Source organism: Pararge aegeria, chromosome 3 (assembly GCF_905163445.1).
Source record: "Pararge aegeria chromosome 3, ilParAegt1.1, whole genome shotgun sequence".
Classification (NCBI taxonomy): domain Eukaryota; kingdom Metazoa; phylum Arthropoda; class Insecta; order Lepidoptera; family Nymphalidae; genus Pararge; species Pararge aegeria.
The window spans coordinates 7,959,335-7,973,607 of record NC_053182.1 but is presented as its reverse complement, the minus strand read 5'-3'; the positions used below and the strand labels follow the sequence as shown (position 1 = coordinate 7,973,607).

The 14,273-nt window shown below is 36.6% G+C and overlaps 1 protein-coding gene across 1 annotated transcript; it reads left to right on the top strand.

Annotated features, from left to right (window-relative positions):
* Positions 1-204: 204 nt before the first annotated feature.
* On the top strand, positions 205-13,321 carry LOC120637187. The gene is made up of 14 exons (XM_039908873.1): positions 205-334; positions 752-791; positions 1,605-1,802; positions 2,462-2,520; positions 2,936-3,122; positions 3,380-3,552; positions 3,929-4,244; positions 5,620-5,722; positions 6,633-6,750; positions 6,837-9,822; positions 10,620-10,854; positions 11,893-12,021; positions 12,426-12,617; positions 13,060-13,321. Exons 3-14 carry the CDS (start codon positions 1,608-1,610, stop codon positions 13,212-13,214), a joined length of 4,848 nt encoding a protein of 1,615 aa, XP_039764807.1. The 5' UTR covers positions 205-334; positions 752-791; positions 1,605-1,607; the 3' UTR covers positions 13,215-13,321.
* Positions 13,322-14,273: the final 952 nt, after the last annotated feature.

Here is a 14,273-nt window from a genome sequence, read left to right as displayed (position 1 = left end):
TTCTAGTGAATAATTATGAGTTATTAGTTATCTAGGTAGATAAAAAGATGGTCCTCAATCGATTTTTTTAATGGATGAAAATTGTAAATGTTTCAATTTTCATCCATATAGGTTGGAGTTTTTGAACGCATTAAAAAATAAGGTATTTATCTGTGATAGCAAATTTTGACAGTTCGCAGCTGAATGTTTGCCGTAGAATTTTCTTCGAGAATTTTGTGTCGTAAAAGTGTAGTTTTTTAAATAAACAACTTTTATAAATAAGAATAATATTAAATTAATGCTCATACATGAATACTTCATAAAATCATTACAATATAACTACAATATGATCCAGGTAAATGTCATTGTTTATTGATACATGCTAGTAATGACCAAACGTAAGATTATATATTTATTTTTAAGCGATACACTTTCAACCCCTTGCTTGTTTAGTAGTCCTTTGGAAAATTTAACAAACGTTTACGTAATAATAAATAAAACGGTAGCCTGTGTAATCTGTTGACATTTTTCAATATGGCTTACTTTGATCGTTTTATAAACTTGTTATTTATAATACATTACTGAAACAATCATTCATAAGATAAATCATAATTTGTTAACTAAATCAATATTAACGATGTCTAGTTCATCGGCTAACTTAGCTGATATTTTTCGATATATTTTTAGGTTGGAATTTTAGTGAGTGTCTGATCAGATTTATTGTTTAAAATACCATTACTTCTCACATACTAAGAAGTTGCTTTTATTTCAGATCTCTTCATATCATTGTTCTTACATCACAAATTACTAAGGTAAATAATGCATTTTATGAAAAAAATGTTTTTTAAGTTAATTACTATTTTAATATTATCACTAAATATAATACACACTTCTAAATCATGCGTTCAGTATGTAAAATAACTCCTGGTTTTTGCTAAGTTATAAAAAATTTTTTGCCCAACCCTCTCTGGGTTGGGCAAAAATTTTTTATATTTCAAAGCCATATAAATTTTAAGCCTGAAATAGTATTGAATCACCACAACTCTCATGAAGTTTGCAGTGATATATTTATTACAAGACATATCCAGGTATCATGACTGGCTGCTTCCGAATAGTCAATCATTATTTATCTGTTCAAGACAATATGTTGTAATCTTTTTTCAATAACATTGAAGTGCAGCATTACTATTATTATTATTATTAAAGATAGAAGATTTAGAAAAATGTATGCATCTGGCTGAATTAAGAACCTAAATCTTGAGTATTCTTTATTATACTTTAGTATAGTGGCATTCCAAAAGTGCCTTGTAAGAGTCTAGTATCCACTTTATTTCATACTGGCTTCTACCAACATTAAAAAAGAGGCCTTAAATATTAATAAGCACTGCACATTTAAGAACCAATTTCATACCCACCATCTGGATACATTGTATTCTTTTACAATCTGTTAAACCAGATGATTTCTCTGGCTACATAGCAAACTTTCTATAAAGGAAAAAAAGCACACCAAAAGTAATGGGAAAAAAAAAATTTTTTTTTTTAAATTTAATTGAGTAAAACACTTTAAATTACAAGTTATATATCCTATGAATGCAAAACAATGCCAACCTTAATTTTAAACACAGGTAATGGATCCAGTTTTGGATGGGGAATGGTTAGGATTCAAAAATGACTCAATTGAAGAAACTCCCAGTCTCGGCAATGTTGCCCGAAGCTGGCAGTGGAGAGAACGAGGCATCAATCCAACAAATTCATCTTCTAACAAAACAGTACTTGAGAATGTTGCTGAAGATATCCTAGTGCAGAAGCCATTAAAAATAAGAGTAAGATTCAAAGAAGTTAACAAATGTAATACATATTTTATTTAAATTTCTATTTTGTAACTATGTTTCCTAATTATTTATGCTTAGCAAAATAATATAAAGTGTTTGCATAAGATTATAAATAAAAACATAATATTGATGTGACTAGTATTATATAATTGCTATTAGTTGATAAAGCTTCACTGTTATTGCAAAGCAAGTAGTCCAATGTGATTGATAAGGAGTACGGTGCAATATACAAAACTGATCCCAGTGGTGACTGGAGTTGTCGGCGCACTGTCTCTTTATGTGCAAGCTCTTAGCCAGCACCATTAGTTTGAACTAAAGCATTATTGTTTTTTATTTTGTGGCTGCAATGTATGTACTCCTTTACTCCAGAATAATAGCACACTCATCTTAGTGGATAGCAATGCCCTAAAAGTAACATACCTTCTAATTTTAATATCTGTTCAGCATTCCAACTAAATCTTCCAACCCCAACTTTACCCCCTTAAGGGTAGATTTTCAAAATAAAAAGTTATAGTTTTTTTGCAGCTCTATTTTCACATAACTACACTTCAATTTTAATTATTTGTAGATTACAATAACTGTATTTATATTTCTTACCATAGTTATTACTTTCTATAACATGATAAATGGTGGGTATTGTTAAATTTCAGTGTTGCGATTTGCCAGGATATCCAAGGTCAACATTTCTCATGGTTTTCAGTCCAGATGGGTATGTAGCTACCAAAGTAATTAATCCCCAGTGTATGACACTCCATTTTTGTAACATTATAAGACATAATTTAAACTTTTTATCTTATCATTCCTTTTTACTGCAAAGTATGTTTTTAAAATAGAATAAAAACAAATGTATTAAAATAAATAAACAAATGAAATAAATAGTACATTTCAATACAAAGTACCTCATTTTTTAACAACACAATCTAGTTAGAAATCTGTGTGTCCTACTGGCAGAGGTGATCCCCAAAACATCCATTCTTTCCTGTTTCTTGCAGTCTATTTTGTGACCCAGTAGAGCTTTCAAACCATACTTTCCAGTAAAAATAATTAAAAATTGGTTCACACTGTAACACAAGTACATATATATGAAAAAATAGACTAAATATACTTGGTTTCTTATTTTCCAGCACCAAAGTAGCATCCACACACGGAAATCACAATGTGTATGTGTCAGAACTTGCCAGTGGTAAACATGTAAGGATTTTAAAAGGACATCCCCGTACACCATGGTGTATTGCATTTCATCCCACTCACACGCAACTCATTGGTTCAGGTTGTCTGGGGGGCCAAGTCAGAGTATGGGATATTTCTAGTGTAAGTAATAAATAAACATCTAAAAAAGTATATTTTTTTAGTGAAATCAAACAATATTTTCTGTGCACAGGTAAATCTTTTTTTGCATCATTTAAATTATTTGGAATAATAATATTTTAATAGAAAAGCAGATATATTATGATTACCTTTCAATATACATATTGAGTTTTTCAGATGAGCATTGTGTAAAAGCTGCCAGAACTGATATTGAAGATGGAACAATTTGTTCTCACCGTTTATATTCTTTCTACTCACAGGGTGGCAGTGAGGTATGGAATGTATCTAAAGAAACAGTAATAGCGTCAATAGCATTCCACCCACGGGAACAATTGTTGGTAATTGCTACATACAATGAGCTTTACTTTTGGGATTGGAGCCAACCTGCACCTTTTACTAAAGTTTCAACTAATAATATAAATGAAAAAGTCAGGTCAGTGGTAGTTGGTTATTAATAGTACTGTGTACATGTTGTATTAAACACAAGGATTTTACAAGAGCCATGAAAACTTGTTGATAATTTAAATTAGTTTTTGATCTGGACTTAAACAATTGAAACTTTCTTTTTTTTATGTTTAAAGAGAAATCAAGCAGGCTTATCACATGTAGTTTAGTATATTCAATTAAAAATCTTTATTAAAAGGTATAAACGTTTAAATCAACAAAAAAATAAAAAAATAGGCATAAACACATGAAAACAATTTGCTATAATTCTATTTTCAACAAACAAATTTAGAAAAGTTAATAGAATATTAAAATATATATTATATTATACCTTTATTAACCACAATTAAATAATACAATTTCAGATATGTGGCATTTGATTCCTTGGGTTACAAACTTATAACGGGAATATCGTTACGACCTACAGCTGGAGGGATTAGTAATAGTGTTCTTCAACCGAATCCAAATGTCAATCCAACAAACAATACAAGCAACACAAGAAGGGAGGAATCAGACACTCCAGAAACCAATAGAACGCAAGATAATTCTCGATCTGCCCAAGATATTATTGTCAATTCTTATCAAAACTTGGTTCAAAGATATGACAGCCTAGTGAGGAACTACCAGCGTCTCTTTATGGTTCGCCACAGGCTGACAGCTACTCCGCCTCCTCCTAGTACGGTAATGATTCATTCTTCTTATAATAATATTTATTTCTGAATCAAGTTCAGAAAGCTTAATCAGAAAAGGAAGTGCAAATTTTAATGCTCATATAGATTCACTAGCGGGTAAACTAAGCTTGGCTGCCTACGCAGTCAGAAAAATTAGACAGATTACTGACGTTGAAATAGCTAGGCTATTTTGCGTACTTTCATAGTGTTATGTCCTATGGAATCTTGTTATGGGGTAAAGCAGCTGATATCGAAACTATATTTATATTGCAGAAAAGAGCTGTACGGTCAATATATAAACTTAAATCACGCGAATCCCTCCGTGAGAAGTTTAAAGAAATAGGCATACTTACTGTAGCTTCACAATATATTTATAACAATATAGTATTTGTAAGACAACATATTAGTCTTTATAAACGAAAAGTGGACATAAACAGTCGACTTACAAGAAATGGTCATAAATTAGTGTCATCTGCATATCGTCTGCGTAAGGTACAGGGATCATTTGTGGGATTGAGTATACGCTTTTATAATATGATTCCTAAGGTGATTTTGGACCTGCCAATGCACAAGTTTAAAGAATTTGTTAAAACACATTTATTACAGCGAACCTCGCTGTAATAAATGACATACAATTGATGAATTTTTTAATGACAAGGTTGCTTGGAAGCATCCGGCTCCGCTTTCAGCTCTCACAAGATAGAAAAATGAATGTTAAAATGCAAAATGTAAATTGTTGATGTTGGAAAAGAGCAACTGCTGAGTTTCTTGCCGGCTTCTTCTCGGTAGAATCTGCTTTCCGAACCGGTGGTAGAATCACTACAAACAAGACTTGACGTTTCAAAAGTGCTTATATTAGGCCTACTTTAAATAAATGAATTTTGAATTTTGAATGCTCGTGCCGTAGTTATTTTATATTCAAGAAATCTTTTCACAACACTGGATGTAAAAACCTCAGTAAATCCAGATGTTCAGAAAACTACCATTTAAATTTATAGTCATCCGTTTTCACACTATATGGTGTGATAACTTTCATGCAAGAAGTATTTAAAAAAAGTGCTTAATATGTATATTGAAGTTGCGAGCTATAATAAAAATTGTATGAGTGTTTGTGAATGTAGAATCATTTTATCTGTCTCAGTTATCTATTTTATTTTACTTTTGCTGTTATCTTTTGACAGTTTTTTGAATGTCGAACTGGTATATCGTTGAGTAAAGCAGTTATCACAAAACAGCACGCGCGATATACACCCCATGTTTCAACATAGTAAATTTTAATGCGTAGACTCCATCAATAGCATACCTGCATTCCAATTACTGAAAAATGCGTTGCGTTTTATGCTATGTACGAACAGCTTAACACATCATAATTTAATCTATTGTAGACGGATCGCGGCACAGATCCGATGGAAACCGACCCATCGCCTGAAGCTAACAGCAACACTCGTGTGGCGCGCTCCTACACATCCGCACCGCAATTTGACAATGGTATAAGTCGTGTCTCGTAAAAAGAGCTCTGCGTAGTGAGCTATTTTTACAATTAGATGCAAATCGACATGGTATCCAAAACGCTGGCGATATAAACCCTTTGAATTGCTAGACTTAGCCTTTGGGTTAAATAAGCTCCAGTTCTGGGTTATTGTAAATAATTACATTATTTACATTTGTTTTTCGACTTTGACTTAAGTTTGTGATTTCAAAGATGGTATGTCTAATGATTTCTATTAGTTAACTTTAATGTTCATTATCTTAAATAATATTCCATCTAAACTCTTAACTACACTCTGTCGCACTTAGTTCTATGAGTCCACTGCGCAGATCTAACGGAGCTCTTTTTACGTGACACCTACTATGAAGATAGTTGTCCATTCATTGTGTTTAAAATTTCCCTGATCTTGGGTAGATAATTTTGAAAATAAATTATACATAAGTTGTCATATAAAATAACTTTTATAATAATAATAATCGTGAAATTATAGATGTTACAAAAATTATACAGAACAATGTTTAGCCCATTTAAAGGCATGCAAATCTTAACTTAAAAATAATTAATAAAATTAACTTACAAAGAATTAGATTAATTACAATCAATTTAAATAAATTATATCACGTCAGCGCAGTTTAGGTGCAATATGACATTCTGTACAACATTAGTATTCTATTATTGTGACGTCAGAATAGACACATGAAGAGATCAAACTCAGTGGTACAAAATTTTGGATTGCAGTTTGAAGCTATAACTTGTCACCATATTAATTAAATTGTATCCGGACAATGTGTAGGTTTTTTTTCAAATAGGTTGTGATCATACTCCTGCACGCTCTTAATGAAGTATTCTCTCCCTCGCTCCCTATTCAGCAGGAAACTTTTAAAAATTATCAATAGTATATTTACACAGAAAATCCTGCCACGGGGACATCCAGCCATAGGCAAGAAACTGACAATGCAGAAGGCGAAGGGAGTAGTGGTCGCCTGCTAAATCTTGACGCTTTATCTTTAAATAGTGGCCTTCCCAGGTAAAGAAAGTTGCTTGTATTTATTATGTCAAAAAATTTGCAAAAAGTTTATATTAACGATACTGTAACGATTTTCTTGTTTGCAGAGATCGAAATTCAACACGTCAGGATCATTCCATATTTGGTTCAAGACCTTCCGCATTCCATCCACTTAATGACACTTCTGGTAGATCCTTTCGAACAGTAGATCAGAACGAACGGGCATCTAGACTTTTGCCTAACCCATTTTCCTCGACAAATGGAACACCAAGACCGACCAGAATTTCGTTTACAAGCCTGGTCGCCCAACAGAATTCCGATAATGCCGCAAATTCCTCACGCACTAGTGTTTTTCCAGCTTATAGGTCGGATTCCCCTTCGCTCTTAGACTTATCGCCTCGCAGATGGGGTGGCGCCAGGCGAATATATATTTCCATACCGAACGAAAACTCTTCAAGTACTACAAATACATTACCGACCCGAACTTCTCGACAAAGCACACCTCAAACTTCGGTGACTAATGCAACTCAGACCACTTCTTCTACCACGTCCCAATCACCGTCGTCTACACCTGCAGACGCTCACACTATCAATGAGAGCCTAGATTTGATTCGTGATATTCTTAGAGATTCCGGAACGAGACTATTGAATTTAATTACAAATATGTCTCTATCAACTCTCCAACATGTTAGTTCAGGAGGAGAGATTCCTCTTCGATTTAGTGAAACATCTGCTGGAGTTAGAGCACAATCTGGTGATAATGATAGTGGTGACCGTCCAAGAGCGTCGTCGCGTCCTGGTGTACGTTTATTTAATTCAAATTTGCGTCCCTGTATTTTATCATCTAGTTCAGAATCTGATAGTGATCAGTCACCCGAAGTCAATATTTTTAGAACTCGAAATTCTACATTTAGGGAAGATGACGCGAGAGATCCTGATCGATCCAGTGGTGCTGGGCCATCAAACTCTTCCGAACAAGAGCCACATCCTACGGATAGATTAGATTTTGAACTGGGAGAATTTCGTCTGCAAAATCCTGACAGCGAAACCGGTGGTATTAATGTATCAGCTAATAGCAGTAATTTTCGCGTGCGTACTCAGAGTAATGCTGCAGGAGAAGGACCTAGCACGTCTAACGCTGATAACCAAGATGTTCCCGAAACCTCGGAGCAGAACAATCCTAGTGACATCAATTCTAATCTGCCATCGACAAGTGGAGACAATTTCTGGGGATCTGGTCGAATCCCACCGGCAGAAGCCTATAGAAAAGTTCGTGGTGGCGTAAATGCCATGCAAAAGCATTGTACGCAACTCACCAATATGTGGATTCGTGGTAATCGTGCAACAATGCCCGAGCTACGCAATATGTGGGAAAATCTACGTAGGCGAATTTTAGTTTTACACAGAGAAACTGGTCGTCAAGATTTGCCCAGTCACTATACAAGGTCACTTTTGGATAGATGTATGATGTTAACTGAAGTGGCAGACAACATTTCTCGAACGCCCAGCAGAAATTCGAGAACTCAAAGTAGCAATCAGGGAGAAAGTACAATAAATTCTGAATCAACCAACACTGAAAATGTTTCAACTGATGAGCCTGAACAGGGTACATCTAGGGAAAACCCCAGTAGTAACAGACAACCATTAGCGAGCAAATCGCCTCTAACAAAATCATCTAGCTTTAACTGGTCACCATCGCTCAGGAGGCGATTACAATCTAGCTATCGATGGAGACCAGAAACCGAGATTAGGCGACGATCACGTAATCCTGCTTCGACTCGTTTACCTCAGAGGAATACAAATAGACCTAGAAGAGATTTTGCCAGAGCAATGGAGATTAGTGCAACAAGACACGATATTCGTATGCGAGCTATGCAAGTATTATCCATTATGTTTAATATGATGATGATGTGTTTAGAGGAGCGAGGACTTAGTCAGCTGATAATACAGATGTTACGGTCTTTGAAGAAGGCATTGGCAATAACTTGCTTATTGTTAATGACAAATAGAAATAACGGCCGAGCTAGTAACAATACATCGCCTCAGCGTGTTGATTCGTTGAATGTTATTCGTTTAGAAAACGTTGATCATACTGGCCCTGTCAACGTAGATGGACCAGATGAACCAGCTCATAACCCGAATCCTAATGAGTTAGAAAAAGATCGTTTACAGAGTAGTGCTAGTAAACGTATAAAGCGAGATAACTCTACGAGTGCACAAGCAATATCTGAGAACAACTCACAACAAACCTCAGCTCCATTAGCTTCAACTTCTTCTCAAAGTAATATTTCACAACAATGGAGTAATCGTCTAGCAATACAAATTTCAGCGGCAAATAGAAATAATTCGTCAACAGCCAGAAACAGACGGGATTTATATATGGAAAGTAGGCGACTAAAAGCGTTACATAAGACAAATCCAATAGCCCACCCGTTGATTAAAAAAAGAGTTTTCCCTCCTGTATCCTCTCATAAGATTCCTTCCTTACGATTGCTACCTAATAGGGCTAACAGACGACCCTTAAGAGCTGCTAGGACAGAATCACAAAGTGCACAACCTGTCGCTGGCCCCTCTGGTATTCTATCCGGTGATGCTAGACCCTCAAGGCTACCTCCTGAAATGATGAACGAGTTTGAGCACAGAATCAACTTAATAAGATTGGCTCATATGCAAGCTGTGAGACTACGTAACGCTGCAAGAAGCAGGTTCAGGCGAATGCAAACAATTAGACTATACACGCCTTCGTCTGTTAGAGAGATGTTTAACTTTCCGCCTACTAACGAAAGGCCTCCCGAGAACCGTTCAACGTTGCAAGACCAAGATTCACCTAATCGCCGCTCTTTTAGTTCTTCATTCGACTACAGGCCGCTTTTACTTACACGAGAACGGATTTTATCAAGAGGTGCAACGAGCCGGCCGACAGAAGAATCGCGACTCGAACAGTATCAGGCTGCGATTGAGGACGCAGCGGCTGCGGCCGTTCCCCTATTACAAGTGGGCGATCTGAGTATCAGCAACCCCAGCACGCAAAGAAACCCACCTCAAAGACTGCCAAGAATTCACGAATATCTACAACCAATAATTCTCGCCCAAGTAAGTGAATATTATCCATTATGTTTAATATGCTTCACTTTGAGACGTAATTTTTGAAATATTTACAGTACTTGTATGACGACATCTCTTAATATTTCATTACAAAATAGTGCCTACGATTGTATTACGATTAAGGTGATAACCAGGTTTTGTATGAAAATAAAAACACCTTAGATAAAAACCATACAAAGAACAATAACGACCTTTTTTATGGTTTATATGTTTCCAAAATTAAGTTTGAAATAACGTTCAAACGCAAAGTAGTTTTAAAACGCGATAGCTAAATGTATAACTTCGGGGTTTGAAATAACAATTGATAAATTTCTTAATGGCAAGTATGCTTAGTATATGATTTGTATGCTCACAATCATTTTCGTGTATCAAATAATGTAACGTTAAAGCAAAATGAACTTAATGTCACTTATTTTAGAGTCACAAACTCTGTACTGCGGTATTTTATTTTGCTAAGAGCGCTTTCTGAGAAGTTCGGATGAATCAGAGCTATAAAGCAAGGTAAATAAAATCCATCTTACTCTGCCGTGTTCAATCATCCATAGGCAAAACTGACCTTCGATTACGAGCGTGCAAACATATTTAGGTTTATTGGGCGCTGTCAGCACTGCTCTCATCTAACAAATATTAACGATAATGAAAGAAGTCGGTTAAAAACTGGCTTGGGCTGGATATCTCGCCTGGTTCACTTTGGTAGAATCACTAGAAACAGACAGACTTGACGTTTCACAAGAACTTATGAAGTAGGTTTACTTCAATTTTGAGTTTGATCACTTTATTCTCAGAACGCTATGGTGATCGACGAAGATGGCAACGGCGATGCTGGTGCTGGTGCTGGGAATGGGGCTGCTGTGGGTGGAGGAGGGGGGGGTGCGGCCGGAGGATTGGGAGGTATGCGTCGCATGGGCGGCATGGCAGGACTGCTAGACGCTAGCATCATATCAGAAGCGTTGCCGGCGCCGTCCCACCGCGTGCAAGCATGGGACTTCACGACGGGCAACACACCAGATATTGCCGACAGTGAGTACCTATTTCATCACCGTCATTATCAACTCATTACCGGCCCCACTGGTAGGCGCCTTTTAATACAATATGGAGAACTCTCGGGCGTGCAAGTTTATCACGATGTTCACCTTCACCATTAAAGGTGATATTTAATTGCATTTATTATAAACGCACATAACTCAGAGAAGTTTAGTTGCGTGCCTGAGACCGAACTTGATCCCCCTGAGGCCGAACATTTAGTACGTATACAAATTGCGTATATTCTTCATAATAAATTGACGGCCGATTGGCGCAGTGAGCAGCGACCCTGCTTTCTGAGTCCAAGGCCGTGGGTTCGATTCGCACAACTGGAAAATGATGAACGATGAAAGTGATGAACATAAATGTTTTCAGTGTCTGGGTGTTTATCTATATATTATAAGTATTTATGTATATTATTCATAAAAAATATTTATCAGTCATCTTAGTACACATAACACAAGCTGCGCTTACTTTGGGACTAGTGTCGTAATATATTTATTTATTTATTATTTATTAATAAATATAAAATCATTGCCACGCAGTATAGTTCCGCTGCAGTGCAAAGTTAATGGCTAGACTGATTGAGTATTTTTTATCCAACTCACTATCCACCCCTTTTACACCCATATACTCTTTCACACAATCATTACATCTCTTCTTTGATCTTCTTCTTATTCTTTGTCGCTCCGCATAAAAATTTAACATTCTTCTGATAGAGTCTTTCAAACTGCCTCTTATATATTTATTCGTTATCTTATCCATTCCTGTCACGCCTCTATATCACTCTCACTTCCAGTAGTCAGTAAATACAAAAGAAACCTGTTAGTTTTATCAATTCCACCATTTTAAATAATAATAGGATTCAAATTTGAATCATGATTTTATTTCGGAATCTTGATTCATGTCATCGTAGCGCAACTTTATGGTTATGAGACAGCTTTTTTGCATTTGTAAGACATGATTTGATGCTTGAAAATATGCTATGATGTGTATGCAAAGATTTTGCTGTAAATTCTCTACTTATTTATTCAGGTTCAAAAAATGTGGTCGTTCAGCGGTGCAGAATACACAACGATGCAAGTATTGATATATCAAAGGACGGAAGACTATTAGTTGCTCTGCACCCAGTACCTCGTCTAAGGAATACTAACCATTGGTTAGGTGAGTCTGTGACAGATACAATCGTTATACCCATCCTATATCCTATTGACGATCGAAACTGCTCTACTGACTTATTTTTTCGCATGGATATTTAAGTTCACACTCATACCAACTCGGCAAGCATCGTCTCAGCTCGCGGCATTCAGTATTATTTGTATGAAACTTCCTATTACAAGTTGCAACATAAACTTATCAGCATAGCTGTAGCAGAGTCGATCTACCGGAGCATAGCTGTAGCCGAAGCGATCTACTCATCTACTCCAGTTACGTGCTTAAGTACTGTAGACGCCTCTGTGACGGCGAGTTGATAGGCGAGGCGATGACGATCTATTTCAGAGTTGATATAGTATGTAAAAGAACCTAAGAAGGCGTAAAAAATATTTTTTTTTTTTTTTAATTATTAGGTGTTTACTCTTTGGAGTGGTCGAGACTTGGCCAGTGCTTACACACGGCAGCACTGGAACAGAGCGCGGTGTCGGTTGCATTATCGCCCACTGCACGCCACCTGGCCGTTGGTCTTGGATCGCGTCGATTCACTCTTGCGCCTCACGGGAGGAGCAGTGTTTTCGCCCTTCTCTACCGCCTTGACCCGTTAGGTAAGGAAGCATGCCTTTTTATTTTTTTCGTTTCAGATGATGGTGGAATTTTCTTGTGATGTAGATCGCAGGCTTTGTGCCACTGAAATTCCAGTTACCGCATTCAGCAAATTTTTGAAGGCTCCGTGATCTCCCAAGAACGCCTAATGCATGACAACCTTTCGGCTCGTCCTGGACGAAATGGTCCGCCAAGCAACTCAAGTCCTTTGCTGTACGGCATGTCAGAATGTATCACATAAAGCAAGGTTACAGGATACAATTGATAGTTGGTTTGTTTTTTTACCTATGTTCTACTGCAACCAATACACCCATTTGGTGAACTTGACTCACATATAGCTTGCATACTGAAGATGGAAAAAGGATACATTGTCTCTTAGAAAACACGAACATTCCTGGGGGAAGAGGGCATGTTTTTAAAAAGCACACCTATTGATACTTTCAGAAAGCACAAGCCGAACTGGATTGTCGCCCATCAAGGAATTGGAGCAAACTTGGGAGAATGGCTTCACCAGCCTCAACTGTCTGCGGTGGGCACCACAACCAGGGCAAGGGCTTGTCTACGCAAACAATACTGGACAACTCATTATAATGAGCTAAGTCAATTCCTGGAGTGTCGACACGCACAGTCTGAATTAGAACTGGTGCCGAAGTCTGCTATTATAATTAAATAATAAATATAATAAGACCAATACACACATTGCCATCAAGCCACAAAGTAAAGTGTCATGGGTACTAAGATGACTGATGAAATTTTTTATTAATAGTATACATAAATACATATAATATACAGATAAACACCCAGAAACTGAAAACATCCATGTTGTGGGAATTGGACCCATAGGCTTAGAGCCGTCAAGCATTATTTTATTTCCGTCTCTGGTTGATCAATGACAAAAAGAACTAATGAATAAAAAAAATATATAAAAATTATAAAATTATGATTGTTAAAATATTATATAATAATATAAAAAGTTTGCAGCACGTTTCTGATCAACAGCGAACGCTTTTTTCTTTAATAATTCATTGTGAAATACTTATGCAAAACTTACCCAGCGCAAATTTAATTTATTGTCCAATTTTTTAATATTAATATATGTTATTTATTAATATATGTTTTAAATTTATATCTTTTGTCATTGATGTACCACTGATACATAATTGTAATAGCAGACTTGGCCCTTCACCTAAGCTGCAAAATTGCAATTTTGGAGTTGTTCCTGTGCTGTTCGTATAACTTAATCAAACGGCCTCGTTTGTTTGATGGTTAGCATGTTCGACTGCAGCTCACGAGGTCCTGGGTGCAATCCCCGTGTCGATCAAGTTGGTTTTTCTTTAAAGCAATTCTTAGTACCACCCCGGAGTTTGGAATTTGGCGGTAATTCACCCCCATTCCTCGGTGAGCAGCATAAAGCGTTCGTGCGCCTGATTTCTTTCGGTCGTGTCGGAACTGCCGTCCCATCGGACTGTGCGAGTGAGGGAATAGAGAGTGTACCTGTGTTTGCACACACACTTGTGCATTCCCGCGTAGTCGGAACATCTCGAGATGGACCATTGTGGCCAAGAACGGTCTGAGAAACTTTGTATCATAACTGCATCGAAATTGCTAACCATTTGCAATCGGTGTGCAGTTCCAATGCAGTTGTATTGACTGTAGTA

Bases quoted from the DNA above. Each gene is read 5' to 3' on its own strand.
- LOC120637187 (XM_039908873.1), top strand. From the start codon at position 1,608: ATGGATCCAGTTTTGGATGGGGAATGGTTAGGATTCAAAAATGACTCA. The intron at 6,751-6,836 runs GTAAAGAAAGTT...TCTTGTTTGCAG, and splicing joins TTAAATAGTGGCCTTCCCAG to AGATCGAAATTCAACACGTC. The intron at 9,823-10,619 runs GTAAGTGAATAT...CTTTATTCTCAG, and splicing joins AACCAATAATTCTCGCCCAA to AACGCTATGGTGATCGACGA.